The 16,776-nt window shown below is 67.3% G+C and overlaps 1 protein-coding gene across 1 annotated transcript; it reads left to right on the top strand.

Moving 5' to 3' along the window:
- The first annotated feature begins 4,136 nt into the window (after window positions 1-4,136).
- Window positions 4,137-15,088, top strand: EMID1 (EMI domain containing 1). Its single transcript, XM_054173040.1, has 15 exons — window positions 4,137-4,317; window positions 7,242-7,355; window positions 7,458-7,564; window positions 9,832-9,918; window positions 10,022-10,083; window positions 10,207-10,333; window positions 10,804-10,902; window positions 11,061-11,198; window positions 11,377-11,463; window positions 11,575-11,627; window positions 11,728-11,781; window positions 11,869-11,913; window positions 11,994-12,038; window positions 13,753-13,843; window positions 14,956-15,088. The coding sequence occupies exons 1-15, from the start codon at window positions 4,181-4,183 to the stop codon at window positions 15,084-15,086; spliced, it is 1,377 nt and encodes a 458-aa protein (XP_054029015.1). The 5' UTR covers window positions 4,137-4,180; the 3' UTR covers window positions 15,087-15,088.
- Window positions 15,089-16,776: the final 1,688 nt, after the last annotated feature.

Genomic DNA, 16,776 nt, shown 5'->3' with positions numbered 1-16,776 from the left:
ATGTCCCCGTGGGAGGGCTGTGCCCTGGCTTGACCCCCCCCGGGCCGGGGGCCACACACTGTCCCTGGCTCAGGGGATGTGGTTCCTGCACAGGGGCACCTGAGGCACAGTCAGTGGCAGCAGGTCCTAAGCCACGGTGACATCCCAGTGTCTGCCCTGCTTGCACACATCAGCCCTGGCCCCAGGGGCTGTGACTGCTGAGGGGCAGCTCTGGGGACAAATCTGGGGTCAGGGACTTTGTCAGCTGGATTCTACCTGCAGAGAGGAGAGATTTGGGGACAAATCTGGGGGCAAAGGGACTGCCACCCTGCCTGTGCTTGTAGAGAGGACAAACCCGGGCACAGGGGAGCTGACGTTGTGTCCGTGGAGGGGCAGGCCTGGGGACAGATCTGGGGACAGATCTGGGGTGGAGGGTTTGTGAGCCTGCCCCTGTCCACGAGGAGGGAAGATGTGGGGGGCACAGGGACTGCCACTGTGGCCAGGGTCATACAGAGACACATTGGGGATGGGTGGGGGGACAGAGGGGTTCCACCTGCAGAGAGGTAGACTGGGGACTGGGACTGGGGTCTGAGGGGCTGCCACTGACTGTGCCTGCAGAGGGGACAGATCCGTGGACAGGGCAGCTGGCACTGCCCACGGAGGGACGCGATGGGGACAGAGGTGTGGTCACCCCGGCTGTGCCCGTGGAGGGACAGCTTTGTGGACAGAGTTGGGGCAGAGGGTTTTTCATCCTGGCGGTGCCCACGGAGAGGGCAGACCCGGGGTGGGGGACAGAAGGGCTGCCGCTGGGGCCAGGCTTAGGGAGGGGCAGACCGGCGACAGATCTGGCGACAGAGGGGTTGTTCCTTTTGGCCTCTGGTCGCATCCTCCCCCCTGACGTGAAAGGGACACTCGGGGAACTGGGGCTGGCCCTGCGGGTGGCCAGAGGCCAGGCAGAGATGGCCACGGCGGACTCGCAGTGCCACCTGGTGGCTCTGGCCGTGTCTCGTGGCAGCCCAGGGTGGCACCGGGCGGGGGGAGGGGGGTCCCCGCTGAGGAGGGCAGCAAGCCCCCACCCCCTGGGCTAAGCAGAGGCTGAACATGGTCCAGCAGGGGGACATCCACCTGTCCCTGTCCTCATGGAGAGCCCGGACTGGGCTCCCCGTCACGGGCAGGAGCCACCCGCTGCCCATCCACGCAATGAGCTGCATCCAGGTCTCATGCTGGGAGCCAGACCCAGGGGAAATGGGGCCGGGGGCTGGCACCCTGTGCCGTGAGTCAGGCAGGGGTGATGTTCATGAGGGCATGGAGCCGGGGCAGGGACATGGCATGGGGACCTGGAGTCAGGGCAGGGAGCTGGAGCTGGGACATTTTGTGAGATACAGAGCTGAGATGGGGACAAGGAGCGGGGGCAGGGACATGACAAGGTGACATGGGGACGTGGAGTTGGGCCCCAGTCCTGGGGCAGGGACCTAGAGCTAGGCATGGCATGGGGACATGGACAGCAGCATGGACATGGCACAGGGACCCGGCAATGGGCTGAAACCCACCTGAGGAGTGCTGGAGGGATTCAAGGCACTGAGCAGAGGGGTGAGGGGACCTGGAAATGAGTGGGGGGCACTCAGGGTTACCCATGAGAACAAGGTCTTGGGCAGCCTGAGGCAGGGTCCCCTGTGTTCAGCTCTGGAGTGGGAACAGCCTGGGATGGTGCCCACTTTGGGGGACAAGATAGGGGACACCAGTGCCTGATACAGCCTGTCCCCACCCAAAGGCCCCCCCTGGGTGCCTGGCAGCAGCCTTGTTTAGTCTGAGGAGCAGAGTGGGTGGCCTTGGGCTCCTCCAAGCACCCACCAGGGCCACCAGCACGTCCCAGGCCCTGTGACAAGGACATGCTGGGGGCCAGGCTGGCAGCAGCGCTGCAGGGGGGCGTGGGGGTGTCAGGGAGGCACTGAGGACACCCTGTGCTCTAACCACCAAGGGGATGGGTGCCATCTTGGCAGGGAGCTGGGGAGATGGGTGCTCCCAGGTGTGGGTGTGAGCTTTGGGGGTGCTGTGCCAGCTCCCCACTTTGCCCCCGTGCCCACAGGATGGTGGGGGAGGGCAGAGGGTGCACTCCCACCTCCACTCCTGTATAAAGTCCTCCTGACCCACTTGTCACCCCCCCCCCAGCTCAGCTCCACATGCTGGGGGGGCAGGCAGAGCACTGGTCCCCTTCTCACCCCCACCCCCACCCCATGGGACCCTGCTGTCCCCTGGGGAAAGGACACCCCCCCACCCCCACCCCCCCCCACCTGGGGCTGAGGATGCTGAGTGGGGAGGGAGAAGAGGGATGAGCCCCCCCCCACATCTGGCAGGGTAGGGGGATGGGGGGCTCCTGGGGTGCTGTGGGTGTGGGGACATGTCCCCAGACAGACAGACACACACACATAGACAGACATGGGGACACACACGGTGCCTGTAGGACCCCCCCACACGCATACCCCTCCCCCCCAGCAGGACCACCCACGCGTGGCCATGCAACACACACCCTGACACGGGGACCACACACGTGCACACATGGAGGGCCAGCTGCAGACAGACAGACAAGCAGACAGCCAGCCAGCCATGTGTCTGTTGGCACAGCCATGCCGTGTGCACATGCATGAGCACACGCGTGGGCACGCAGACACGCATGGCAGCGCAGCCTGGCAGACGTGGGCACACGGCTGCGGGTGAGAGGACAGCCAGGTGTGCACACACGTGATGTGTGTGTGATGTGCACAGGCAGGGGGGCACATGTGTGTCCCCAGGCACAGTGACACACACGTGTGTGTGTGCCCAGGCACAGTGACACACTCACATGTGTGCCCAGGCACAGTGACACACACGTGTGTGTGTGCCCAGGCACAGTGACACACTCACATGTGTGTGCCCAGGCACAGTGACACACTCATATGTGTGCCCAGGCACAGTGACACACTCACACATGTGCCCAGGCACAGTGACACACTCACACGTGTGCCCAGGCACAGTGACACATTCACACGTGTGCCCAGGCACAGTGACACACTCATATGTGTGCCCAGGTACAGTGACACACTCACATGTGTGTGCCCAGGCACAGTGACACACTCATATGTGTGCCCAGGTACAGTGACACACTCACATGTGTGTGCCCAGGCACAGTGACACACTCATATGTGTGCCCAGGCACAGTGACACACTCACACGTGTGTGCCCAGGCACAGTGACACACTCACATGTGTGTGCCCAGGCACAGTGACACACTGACACGTGTGCCCAGGCACACTGACACACTCACATGTGTGTGCCCAGGCACAGTGACACACTCACATGTGTGTGCCCAGGCACAGTGACACACTGACACGTGTGCCCAGGCACACTGACACACTCACATGTGTGTGCCCAGGCACAGTGACACACTCACACGTGTGCCCAGGCACAGTGACACACTCATATGTGTGCCCAGGCACAGTGACACACTCACATGTGTGTGCCCAGGTACAGTGACACACTCACACATGTGCCCAGGCACAGTGACACACTCACACGTGTGCCCAGGCACAGTGACACACTCACATGTGTGTGCCCAGGCACACTGACACACTCACACGTGTGCCCAGGCACAGTGACACACTCACATGTGTGTGCCCAGGCACAGTGACACACTCACACGTGTGCCCAGGCACAGTGACACACTCACATGTCCCCAAGCACACAGAGGCACACAGGTGAACCCTTGCACGCCCACCCACACCTGCAGACGCAGACACACGTGCAAGCGTGCCTCCACGCACACAATCACGCACACACCCGTGCACCCTTGAGTCTGCACACGCGTGTACCCCGCGCACATGCGTGCAGCCAAGCACACATGGAAGCACACGCGTGTACTCACGCATACACACGCACGCATGTCACACAGGGGGTCCCCATCTGTGCCCCCTCGCCCCCTTCCTGCACCGTTCCCCGCCAGGTTTCCCTGCCCCGATCCCGGTCCTCCCCTGCCGGTACCGCCAGCGGGATCCCCGGGCCGGCGGGGCGGAAGACGGGGGGCGGGGGGGCGAGAGGGGTCCCTCCTCCTCCTTCATCCCTCCTCCTCCTCCTTCATCCCTCCTCCCCCTCCGACCCTCCTCCTCCCCGTCCCCTCCCGCCGCTCGGTGCCGGTGGCCGGGCAGCGCCGAGCCCCAGCAGAGCGGCCATGGCGGGGCTCTGCCGCCGCTGCCCTCCCCTGCCCGTGCCCCTGCGGCTCTGCCCGCTGCTGCTGCTGCTCCTGCTCCTGCCGCCTCCCGCCGCCGGCTCCTGGAGCCCGGCCCTGCTGCAGCCCGCTGCCCGCAGGTACTGGCACCGAAGGGGGCACCGGGGAGGCAGCGGGTAAGGGAAGCGTGAGGCATCAGGGAGCTCCGGGCACCGAGTGCCGGACGCGGTGAGACATAGGCTACCGTGGGGCTCCGGTTACTGGGTACTGGCCGCGGGGGGCATCGGCTACCGGGAGGCTCCGGGTACGGAGTACCGGAGACGCAGGGAACATCGGACACTGGAGCTCCGGGTACCGGGCACGGAAGGGCATCGGGTACGGGGGGGGGGGAGGGTCTAGATGCCAAGTACCGGTCACGGGAGGCATCAGGGATCCCCCCGGCACCGAGGGCTGCGGGTGCTTGGATGCTGGGTACTGGGTACCAGGGAGCAGCAGGCACTGGGTACCGGCGGCAGCAGGGCAGGGGCTGCTCAGTCCGTTCCGGGAGAGCTGGGAGTTACTGGGGGGGTACTGGGGCCAGCAGGGTTGACTGGGGCTGGGGGTTGCTGGAGGGTTACTAGGGACAGCAGGACTTACTGGGACTTACTAGCGGGTTACTGGGGCTAGCAGGACTTACTAGAGGGTTACTGGGGCTAGCAGGACTTACTGAGACTTACTAGGGGGTTACTGGGGCTAGCAGGACTTACTGGGGCTGGGGGTTACTTGGGCTAGTGGGATGCACCGGGGTTGGAAGTTCCTGGAGCCAGCAGGACTTACTGGGATTTACTGTGAGGTTACTGGGACTAGTAAGACTCACTGGAGCCAACGTCACTGCTGGGTCACCAGAGCTACCAGGGCTAGCATAGCGCTGGGGCTGCCTGGGCACACTGGCACTGCTGGGGCTACTGGAGCTGCCTGGGCACACTGGCACTGCTGGGGCTGCTGGGGCTGCCTGGGCACACTGGCACTGCTGGGGCTGCCTGGGCACACTGGCACTGCTGGGGCTACTGGAGCTGCCTGGGCACACTGGCACTGCTGGGGCTACTGGAGCTGCCTGGGCACACTGGCACTGCTGGGGCTGCCTGGGCACACTGGCACTGCTGGGGCTGCTGGAGCTGCCTGGGCACACTGGCACTGCTGGGGCTGCCTGGGCACACTGGCACTGCTGGGGCTACTGGGGCTGCCTGGGCACACTGGCACTGCTGGGGCTGCTGGGGCTGCCTGGGCACACTGGCACTGCTGGGGAGTGAGTGGCTCCAGCCCTAGGGTCCCGCTCCTGTCTGGGGAGTAGTGGCGGCAGGGGCAGCCGCGGTGCCCTGTTTAGGGGGTGCTCCGTCGTCCTGCCGTGGCAGAGCACTGCGGGTGGGGGGTGCCGGGGGGGGCGGGGGGGTTGTTTACAGGAAACCCTCGGCCCTGGCCGTGTCTCCGGCTCCGGATTGCCGGGACCTCCCGGTTCCGCCCGGGTCGCGAGGAGACGGGCAGAAGCTGCCTCATTTCCCCTTCCCCTCCCGGCCAAGCCCAGGAAGCCCCCAGTGCCTTGGCACCACCCTGCTGTGCCCCCATAGTCTCCACAGTCCAGCACCCAGCTCTATCTCACCACCCAGCACCCTGCCGACGTCCCCTTCACTCCCCCACAGTCCACCACCCACCACCCTGATGCGTCCCACCTCGCAGTGCCCCCCACCCTGCCGTGTGCCCCCCACCCTGCCCTGTGCCCCCCACTTCCCCAGTCCAGCACCCAGCACCCACCACTCCGCCACTGGCACCAGGGAGGCCCCCAGCCCCCATCGTATCCATCCCACTGGGGTTCCGTGTGCCAAGCTGGGAGGGGGGACCATGCCAAGAGGCTGGTTTGGGGAAGGGGGGAGTGGGATTTGGAGCCAATCCCACCGTGGGCTTTGCCCCAGGCGGGCACGTGCCCTGGCAGCAGAGCCCAGGCCTGCTCGGTGCACCAGAGCTGGCACAGCAGCCGGGGGGCTGGGTCATGCTGGGCCATGCGAGCTCTGGCATGCTGATGCCCGCCAGCTCCTGCCCCGCTCTCTGGGAGGGCAATTTCCCTTCCTGCCTCTGCCAGGCAGGAGGTGAAACGAGCTGGGACCCATCCTTGTGCCCGCGGGCACCCGCCACAGCTGGCGCTGGCATCGCCACTGCATCCTCGCCCCAGGATAGTGTGGCCACGCGCCAGCGCGGCACCCGCGGCATCCCCATGGCGAGCATTGTCCGCTGGCTGGGTGCCCACCCAGTGGGCACAACGCCAGGGGCTGCCACCCCGGATAATGGCATCTGGAGGTGCCAGACTGGGCTTACTGGGGGACACTGGGACCTCACTGAGCACGGTGGGGCAGCAGCAGAAGCGCGGCGACAGCCTCGGTGCTTTCCTGCTCCTGGCACAAAGCCTGCCTGGGTCGTTGCCCGGCCGGAAAGCCCTGTGCCACCCTGCTGTGCCCGCCCCCCTTCCCGGCACCTCCCAGACAATTGTCCCTGCTGTCACCGCCTCCCTGCTCGCAGCGCTGCGGCCGTCCCAAAACCCTCAGATTTTGACCCAAATTGCACAGCCTCAGAGTTTGGGGCCACCAAGGGTGCAGCGAGTCCCTGCCAGCTGTGGGGATGGGGGCACTCAGCCTCACGGCACCGGTGGCACGGGTGTACCCCCTCTGCAGGCGGGAAACTGAGGCCGGGCAGGGTGGGCAGTGCCTGGCATGAGGAGCTGACATGGGGCGGAAGAAAAGAGCCTTTGTGTGGGGTGGGCCGGGGGCATGGGAGGGCTCCAGACCCCGCTCCACGCCAGCTGGGGCCAGTGCCAGCCCGGGAATGCAGCAGGAATGCAGGGCCCTAGCTGCCCCCGGCATGCCAGGGCAGTCTCTGCCCCTTGGGCACCACAATGGCCGTGGGTGGGCACCTCCTGGGGCAGTGCTATGGGGTGGGACCCCCTGGGCTAAACACGCACAGACCCCCGCCGAGGGGCAGCGCCACCTCTGCCAGTCTCGGCGTGCCCCTGCGCTGGTGCCACCGGTTTCCCTTCCAGCAACTGGTGCTCCTACACGGTGACACGGACGGTGTCGTGCCACGTCCAGAACGGCACCTTCCTCCAGCGGGTCTTCCAGGGCTGCCGTTGGCCCCTGGCCTGCGGTGGGGGCAGGTGAGCCGCGCCACCAGCGTCCCCTAGCGGCGGGCAGCCAGCACCCTGGGCTGCCCCAGCAGCGCGGGCTGGGTCTGAAGGCGCTGCCCCGCTCTGTGCCAGCAGCTACCGCGCCGTGGTCCGGCCCATCTACAGGGTGAGCTACAAGACGCTGACGGCGCTGGAATGGAGGTGCTGCCCCGGGCACTCCGGGGCCAACTGCGAGGAAGGTGGGATGGGAGCCACCTTAGCCTGCTCCTCCTCGCCGCCAAGGTGGGGTGGTGCCAACCAGGGGTGGCGGCTGGGCAGGGTGGGGTGGGGAGGGCTGGACAGAGTGATGGGTGGGTGGATGAGTGGGTGGGTGGATGAGTGGGTGGGTGAGTGGGTGGGTGAGTGGGTGGATGAGTGGGTGGGTGGATGAGTGGGTGGGTGAGTGGGTGGGTGGGTGAGTGGATGAGTGGGTGGGTGGATGAGCCACCTGGCCTAGTGGAAGATGTCCCTGCCCATGGCAGGTATGTTGGAACTAGATGACCTTCAAGGTCCCTTCTAATCCAAACCATTCTATGAATCCATGGATGGAGGGAGGGATGGACAGAGGCATGGATGGATGGTCCTGAGTGGATGGATAGATGGAGGATGAGGGAGGGATGGAGGGATGGATGGATGCTCCTGAGTGGATGGATAGATGGAGGATGAGGGAGGGATAGAGGGATGGATGGATGGTCCTGAGTGGATGGATGGATGAATGGATGGATGGAGGAGGAGGGAGGGAGGGAGAGAGGGAGGGATGGATGGATGGTCCTGAGTGGATGGATGGGTGGATGGTGTTCTCATGGATGGATGCTCCTGTTGAGTGGCTGGCTGGCTGTACCCACGAGGAGATGCCCACCCCTCTGCCCGCTGTCCCTGTGTGCAGCCGGGTGGCAGCCAGGCAGCTGCCAGCCTGTGGGTGGATGAATGAGTGCAAGGCTGTGCCATGAGTGGTGGGATTGGCACTGCCACCTCAGCAGCTGGCTCCAGCCTCCTCCTCACCAGGGAGGGGGTCTTCTTTGTCCCCATTGTCACCCGTGTGGCACTCCCTCCTTCTCCCCAGAGCCCCCAGCTGCGGGTCCCCAGCCTGGGCCCAGCTCCAGCACGGGGGGGATCTGTAGGTGGCACCCAGGGGTGGGGACGCCCTGGGGACAGCGGGGCGGCCCCGAGGGCCTGCAGGACAGTGGCTGGCACAAGGGGCTGCGGAGCCAGCTGGGTGGCAGCAGCGTAGGGGGGAGCAGAGGGGGTCTCCTCCTCCTTCTCCTCCTCTCTGTGCGTGCTTGGCTGGGTGCCCCACAACTGGCCCCGCTTAGGCGGCGCTGCCTGTCCCCTGCAGCATGGCGGTGGCTGGGCTGGCAGCGAGGGGGCTGCGGGGGCTCTGTGCCAGGCACCCCTTTCTTGCCATGCCAAGCGGCCCCAAGTCACTGTTCCCAGGGTCCCTCGGTGGTGACAGGGGGCTGGGACCCCCCCAGCGGGTCAGAGTCCCCAGGAATATGCTCACACACACCACCCCCCCCCCCGCCCAGAGGGAGCCCCTCCAGCCGGGGGTTGGGGGGGGCTTGCTGGGAGGCCATGGTGGGGATTTAGGGGTGGGATTCACAGGAGTATGGGGGGAGGTGGGGGGAGCCTGGCTGAGAATGGTGGGGTGGAGGGGATCTGGGGTATGGTGATGGGGGAGGTTGGGAGTTCTGCCTGAGGGCTGTGGGCTGGGTTTGGGGGCTTCTGGGTCAGGACTTCGGGTGGGTTTGGGGGGGGGTGGTCTGGGGGTGTGTGGCCATGGAGGGGGGATCTGAGGATGTCTGGGGATGAGAATCAGGGGTGGGTTTTATGGGGGGTGGGTTTTGTGGGGTCTGATGCAGGGTTATGAGGTGGGTTGGGGGGAATCTGCTTTGGGAGGGGATCTCTGTCAGGACTGGGGGGGGGTTCTGGCTGAGGCTTGTGGGGTAAGGTTGGGGGGGAGAATCTGGCATGCAGTCCTGGGGGGCTGGTTCAGGAACATGGGTGGGATCTGGGGGTGTGGCATGTAGTCATGAGGGGTTGGGGAGATCTGGCTGAGGACCCTGGAGGGGTTGGGAGGGGATGAGGCTCAGGATGGGTGAAACTGAGGCCACCTGGCTCAGAGTTAGGGGATGGGTTTGGGAGATCTGGGGGTCATGGTAGGGGGTCTGAGGGGGTCTGGATTGAGGAGTGTCAGTGGGTTTTGGGGGGTCTGCCTCAGGGTTCTGGGTGGGATTGGGGAGGGTCTGGGTGCTCATATGTGTGTCCAAGGGGGATCTGGCTGGGAGCTGTGGGTGGGTTGGGGGGATCTGTCCTGGGGCTGTGGATGGGTTGGAGGGAGGTCTGGCTGGTCACAGAGCGGTTTGGAGCCATGGGGGGGCCTGTTTTGGGGTGGGGGCAGCAGGCTTTCCCAGCCCTGTGACCTCTGGGGGGGGATGTCCCCTTCCTGACCCCCCCCTGTGCTCAGCAGAGGCTCACACCTTCCTCGCCCTGCGGGACCCCAGGCACCCCAGCACGGCCCCACGCCGCCCCCCCCTGCGCCCCACGGCCTTCTCAGGTGGGTGTCCCCTCCCTCCCCACCACATGCTGCGTCAGGGTGGGCCGAGGGGTGGCTGCCCCCCTGGCCAACCCCCCGTGCCCCCCACTTTCGCCCCCAACAGGGTGCCTGAACTGCAGCCACGTCGGGGAGCTGACAGCCAGGCTTGCCACCCTGGAGGCACAGGTGAGCCCCCACTCAGCCTGGGGGGCAGCCACCTCCCCACCCCTTGAGGGCCACAGGAGCCCAGGGGAGGGGTCACCTGGTGGTCCCCCCACAGCGTGGCACCCACCCTTCTCTCCTTTCCAGGTGGCTCGGCTCTCGGTGGCCGAACCCCTCAGCACCCCAGCCCCCAGGAGCAGCACCCTGGGCAGGGGGGCAGACACTGGGCAGCTCTGGGGGTCCCCTGCTGCTCGTGGGAGCCCCGGAGGTGATGGTAAGGCAGGGAGCTGCCCCCCACCCCCTCGAACACCCAAATCCAGGTGGCAGTGCCGCCTCCTGTGGCAGCGGTGGTGGTGGCAGTGCCACTGCCCTGGGCGATAGCAATGTCGGGGCGGGGGGCACAGCGTTCCTGGAGCCCTGGACCCCAGACACGCACGCTGTGGGGTGTCCCCAGGGCGGGTGGTGACACTGAGCCACACGTGAAGCCCAGCCCACCTGTGGGGGGTGGGTTGAGGGGCTCTGTGTCCACCCTTCTCGGTGCTTCAGCTTGGGGCAGGCTGAGGGCACCAGCGTGGGGTTGGTGCCCACGAGGTGACCCCAGCCCCGGACCGGTGCTCTGCCCACCCACACCAGGGCCGCAGTGGGTGCTGGGGCGTGGTGGTGGGGACCCAGCGAGGGTCGGGGGGGCACCCACCGAGGGGCTGTGCCCCAGGATGCTCCCCTGAGGATGCTGCTCACCCGCAGGGAGACCCAGCTCACGGGGCCCCCCCGGCCCCAAGGGAGACGTGGGAGGCCGGGGGCCGTCGGGTGTTCCTGGGGTGAAGGGTCCGGCAGGGCCACCAGGTAAGTGGGGTGGGGGCTCCTAGAGCAGTGCCCAGCTCCGGCCGAGCACCCCCTCCCGCCAGAGGCTGCGGAGGGGCAGCATCGGAGCCGCGGCGCTGCCCGGCCGCAGGAGCTCAACAGGCACCCCCCGCTCTTCACCCTCCTCTTCCTCCCTGCAGGTCCCCCTGGCCCCCCAGGACCCCCCGGTCGGGATGGAGCAAGGGGGCTCCCAGGAGAGAAGGGGTTACCCGGGCCCCCCGGCCCCCCCGGCCCCCCTGCCCCGGTGGGGCCGGCGATCCCTCGCATGGTCGAGCCCAGTAAGGAGGGAGTGGGCTGGGGGTGGGGGGTGAGGTTGGAGTGGGAGGGAGACCCCCTCCCCAGGATCTCGGGGGACATCTGGGGTGGGTGAATCACCCGGGCTGGGGGTGACATGGCCAGATCCTGCTCGGCTGGGGGTGCTGGGACCCCTGCCCACCACCCACGCTCCCCCCACAGGGGACCCTCTCCTCTCCAACACCTTCATTGAAGCTGCTGGGGGCATCGTGGGGCCTGCCGGACCCCCCGGACCCATGGGGCCAATGGGTGAGTGTGTGTGTGACCCCCCCCCGCATTCCTTGCCCTCTCCCAGCACTTTGGGGGTGTTCCAGTGTGGGACCCCCTGGCAGGGCTGAGCTGGGTCCCCTCTCCTTGCAGGTCCTCCTGGCCCCCCAGGTCCCATTGGGCCACCTGGCCCCCCAGGACCTGACGTAAGTGCTGGCAGTGCCAGCGTGGGGGGCACAGGGCGAGCTGAACCCAGCCTCCCCCTCCCCCCCGCTGGCTGACGGCAGCCACTTTGTCCCTGCACAGGGCAGAGCTGGGGCCCCCGGAGCTGCTGGCCCCCCCGGGGAGAAGGGCGACAGGGTGAGTCCCTGCTGCCACACCAGCTGGGGGGGTCCCCCAGGGTGGCTGTGCCCCCCAGCTGCTGATGGACTCTCTTCCCCCCTCCAGGGTCCCCAGGGCCACCCGGGCAGCCGTGGGCAGGACGGGGCACAGGTACGTTGCTGGGTCGGGCCCCCCCGGGCTGCAGCCCCCCGTGCCCCCCCCTGCCAGGCCCTCTCCTTTCTGTGTTTCAGGGTGAGCCGGGCCCCAGGGGCGAGCCGGGCGAGAAGGGCACTTGGGTGAGTGGCAGCAGGGTGGCAGCGGGGGCAGGGACACGGCTGCTGCCTGGGGCTGGCCCCGTGGGTGCTGGGCGGAGGGGGCTGTGAGGGGCGTGGGGGGACCCCGACCCTCCCACATCTTATTGCTGGGACCCTAACAGTGGCATGGGTGTCCCAGGAAGTGCCCAGTGCCCATGTGGCATCCCTGGGACCCCAACAGTGACATAGGGGGACCCCAGCAGTGCCCAGTGCCCTTGTGCCATCCCTGGGCCCCCAGCAGTGGCATGGGGAGTCCCCAGCAGTGCCCAGTGCCCTTGTGCCACCCCTGGGACCCCAACAGTGACATAGGGCACCCCAGCAGTGCCCTTGTGCCATCCCTGGGCCCCCAGCAGCGGCATGGGGAGTCCCCAGCAGTGCCCTTGTGCCATCCCTGGGACCCCAGCAGCGGCATGGGGAGTCCCCAGCAGTGCCCTTGTGCCATCCCTGGGCCCCCAGCAGCGGCATGGGGAGTCCCCAGCAGTGCCCTTGTGCCATCCCTGGGCCCCCAGCAGCGGCATGGGGAGTCCCCAGCAGTGCCCAGCGCTCCATGTCTCACCCCTGGGGGTGGGTCACGCCATCACCACGACCCCCTCTGTGCCTGGGCAGGCTAATGGGGTGCAGAGCCAGCCCCACCCTGGTACCCCCTGGCACAGGAAGGGGCACAGGGTGGGTTCAGGAGCCACCCCCCGGGGGGACCCCCGCTTCCTCCCCCGGTGCTGCAGTGAGTCGGGGGGTGCTGGGAGGCGGGGGGGGACGGGACACCCGTGCCCCCCTCTCCAGGGGAGGGGAATGGGGGCCGTGAGAGGGTGCAGGGCGCCCCCTCAGGCCGTGCCTGTCCCTCCTGCAGGGGGAGGGTTTGCACCAGCTCCGCGAGGCGCTGAAGATCTTAGCAGAGAGGGTTTTAATCTTGGAAACAATGATTGGGCTCTACGGTGAGTAGGAGGGGGCCAGCCCGGCCAGGGGGGTCCCCCACTTCATGAGCTGGCCCCCACCAGCAGGTCACCAGGGTCTCCACGATGCCACCGTGGCTCGCTGATGCCGTGGAGCAGTGGGGAGGGGTCCCCTGGCACCCTACCCACTCTGCCATGGTGTGGGGGGCACCAGGGCAAGGCATCAGCCCCACCCTGGCTGCGGGGTGACATCATCACCCACACCCTGGCACCATGCCCAGCACAGGAGACTGTTCCATAGGGTGAGGGCCACCCCCAGCTGGGCATCCCAGGAGCTGTCCCCCCCCACCCCCCCAGGCACTGCCCAGGCTGCCCACCTCGGGAAGGGACACTGGTGACAGTCTGTCCTGGGCACAAGTCGGTGCCCCCCTCCCCCAAGGAGGTTGGGGACACGTCCCCCAGCATGTGCAGAGGCTGGGCACGCCAGGGGGTGCCAGAGGGGGCACCTCACTGGGCCATAGCAGGGCAGGGGACAGCGGTGTCCCCTTCAGGGCACTGCCAGGGTCAGCAACGCAGCCAGGTCAGCGCGAGGGACCCCTGCGTCCCCCCTGGGACCCCCACGGGAGCCCCCCCTGGCAGCCCTCTGGAGCACCCACCTGGGAGACCTGGCACCCCCCGTTCCCATGGCAGCGGCACCCCCGGCTCAGGGGGCTGCACCCAGGCTGCGCCGTGCCCGCCGTGCCCGCCGTGCCCGCCGCGGGGCCCAGGCGCTCTCTGCTCTGCTCTGCTCTCTCACTCTCCCCCAGGCCAGTAGCTTCCAAACCCTCCTGCGGCAGCAGGCCCGGCTGGAGGTCCTGGCTAGAAGGGTCACCTTGCTGGAAGCCATCATCTGGCCAGGTAACTCTGCCACCCTCCCTCCTCTGAACCCCGCCAGAGCCCGGCGTGCCGTGCCCCACGCACGCCCCCCGGCAGCGGGCACGGGGGGCTGCAGCCCCTGGAGGCAAGTCACGGGGCCAGGGCAGTTCATGGAGACCCTCCTGGACTGAGAGATGGCCATGGAGACCCTCCTGGACTGAGAGATGGCCATGCAGACCCTCCTGGGTCAAGGGGAGCCCTGGATCTCCCCAGGGAGCCCTTCTCAAACCAAGGCAGGACACAGAGACCCTCCTGGGTTGAGAGACGGCCATGGAGACCCCCTTGGGTCAGGTGAAACCTTGGATCTTCCCAGGGAGCAAGGGTGACCACAGAGCCCTCCTCAGTCCAGGGGAGAGCCATGGAGACCCTCCTGAGCAGAAGCCACCGAGATCCTGGATCCAGAGAGAATCCTCTTGGACCAAGGGAAACCTTGGAGCTCCTTGGGCCTAGGGAAACTCTGCCGCTCTCCAGGGACCAAGGGAGACCATGGAGCCTGTCTCTGACCAAGGGGCACACAGGGGCACCCTCCCGGGCCAAGAGAAACCTTAGAGCTCCTTGGGTGAAGGGATACCCTGGAGCTCGGTGCCAGTGCCAGCACAGAGCCCCCCAGGGCCCAGGGAGCCCCTCCTGAGGCAGAGCAGCTCCTGGAGCTCCCAGGGACGAAGGGAGGCCACAGAGAAACCCTTCAGCCCAGGGAGCTCCTGGATGGGAGAGCCTCCAGCACCACCCACGGCCCAAGGAGCCCCCAGTGCCCAGCCAGCTCCATGCCAGGGTGCCCAGCAGGCTGCCACTGGGTGCCCCCCACTCTCTCTTCCCCACCCTGCCTCCCCCTTCCCGCTGCGCTTCTTGCAGGGGGGACCCCAGCTCCGGGGGTGCCGGCTGGGGGTGCCAGGCAGGGGTGCCAGCTGGGGGGGTCCTCATCCGTGTCCCCCAACCCTGCCCCCAGAGTGCTGGGCGGGGGGGAGGGGGGCATCAAGCCCCCTTTCTGTGGGGCAGGAGACTGGGGTGACACTTTTTGGTGTGGGGGGGACAGGGGGACACATCTGCTGTGTGGCATTGCCCTACCTGACCTCTCTCTCTCCTTCCCCCCGCAGAAGCAGAGGCTGGCTCAGGCAGCGACCCCCCAGGCACGGTGGCCCCCGGACCCCCCCGTGCCAAGCGTGGCAATGGCCACCCCCCGTACCGCATCGTGGCCCCCCGCCAGCGGCCCCCCAGCCCCCAGTGACCCTGCCCTGGGGAGGGGGTGGAGGTGTCGCTGCCACCCCCCCCACCCCTCAATCCTGTGCCCACCACCGTGCTGGGATGGGCAGGGGCATCCCCCCTGGGGGAGGCAGGGTGGGTGTCACCCCCCTCCAAAGTCCCCCCAGCCCCCCAGGGCACTTGGTGCTAGCTGGTGGCACGGCGCCAGCCCCCCCCAACGCTTTGCCTCCCCATTGGTGCTGCCTGAACCCTCCCGGGGGGGCAAAGGGGTGCCAGGCCCTTCCCCCCTTCATACCCTTTTTGCCCCCACCCCCCTGTGCAGCTCTGGGGGTGCTTCAATCCTGTCCCCCAAAGCCACCTCTGAGCTGGGACTCAGGCTCAGAGAAGGGGGGGGTAGGAGTGGGGACCCCCCCCCTGTGCCACAAGCTTTGTCCCCACTGCTTGGGGACCCTCAAGGTCATTAAACGCCTCTGAACCCCTGGCCTGCTGTGTCCCCTGGGCCATCAGGGACCCCCCTGGGCGCTGTGGGCAGCTGGCTGCTGGAGCTGGCCTCCTCTGCCCACTCTGGGTGGCCTGGGGACAGCAGTGGGGTGCCACGGGGTGTGCCAGGGGCTGCCAGCAGTGGGGAACCTGGGGAGCTGGGCTGTGTGACCTGCAGGGGACCTGGCTGTGGTGGGACACCCGTGGGCTTTGCAGCCAGGTGCCACCTGGCGATGCCCTTCCACCCACCGGGCACCCACTCCTGCAGTGACACCCACGGGACACCTACTGACACCCAGGGGATGCCCACCCGTGTCACGCAATCCACGGGACACTCACCCACATCACACCACCCCTGGGACAGCCACCTGAGCCACACCACTCCTGTGGCACCATCCGCCCCATGCCACCCATAGGACACCAACCACCACTGCACCACCCACAGGACCCCTGCCCATGCCACACTGCCTCAGGGGACACCAGGCCATGTGACATGACCTTTGGGGGCACCCACCCTCACTATGCCCCCCATGGGACACCCGCCTATGCCATGTCATCCCTGGAACACCCACCCAGGTCATGCCACCCGCAGGACACCTGTCCATGGGACACCTGCCCATGCCACACCACCCATGGGACACCTGCCCATGCCACACCACCCATGGGACACCTGCCCATGCCACACCATCCCTAGGGACACCTGCCCATGCCACACCACCCATGGGACACCTGCCCATGCCACACCATCCCTAGGGACACCTGCCCATGCCACACCACCCATGGGACACCTGCCCATGCCACACCATCCCTAGAGACACCTGCCCATGCCACACCATCCCTAGGGACACCTGCCCATGCCACGCCACCCATGGGACACCTGTCCATGCCACACCATCCCTAGGGACACCCTGTCCATGCCACACCATCCCTAGGGACACCTGCCCATGCCACACCATCCCTAGGGACACCTGCCCATGCCACGCCACCCATGGGACACCTGCCCATGCCATGCCACCCATGGGCCAACCCTGCTGGCACTGTCCCTGTGGTGTCCCCGCGGCTCCCTGGGCCACCCCTGCCGGCAGCGGGCGGGGTGACGTCACAGACGATGCCACAGGTGACGTCACTGCGCCACGGTGAGCTCAGGCAGGGTGCGGGATGCCACAGCCTGTGCCGAGCCCTGCGCCGCTCCCCTCGACACCCCCCACGTGTCACTGCCCCCGGGGCCTTCCACC

This window comes from Dryobates pubescens, chromosome 25 (assembly GCF_014839835.1).
Source record: "Dryobates pubescens isolate bDryPub1 chromosome 25, bDryPub1.pri, whole genome shotgun sequence".
NCBI classification, from domain to species: Eukaryota; Metazoa; Chordata; class Aves; order Piciformes; family Picidae; genus Dryobates; species Dryobates pubescens.
Note: the sequence above shows the minus strand (reverse complement) of the source record. Positions and strands in the feature narration are given on the sequence as shown.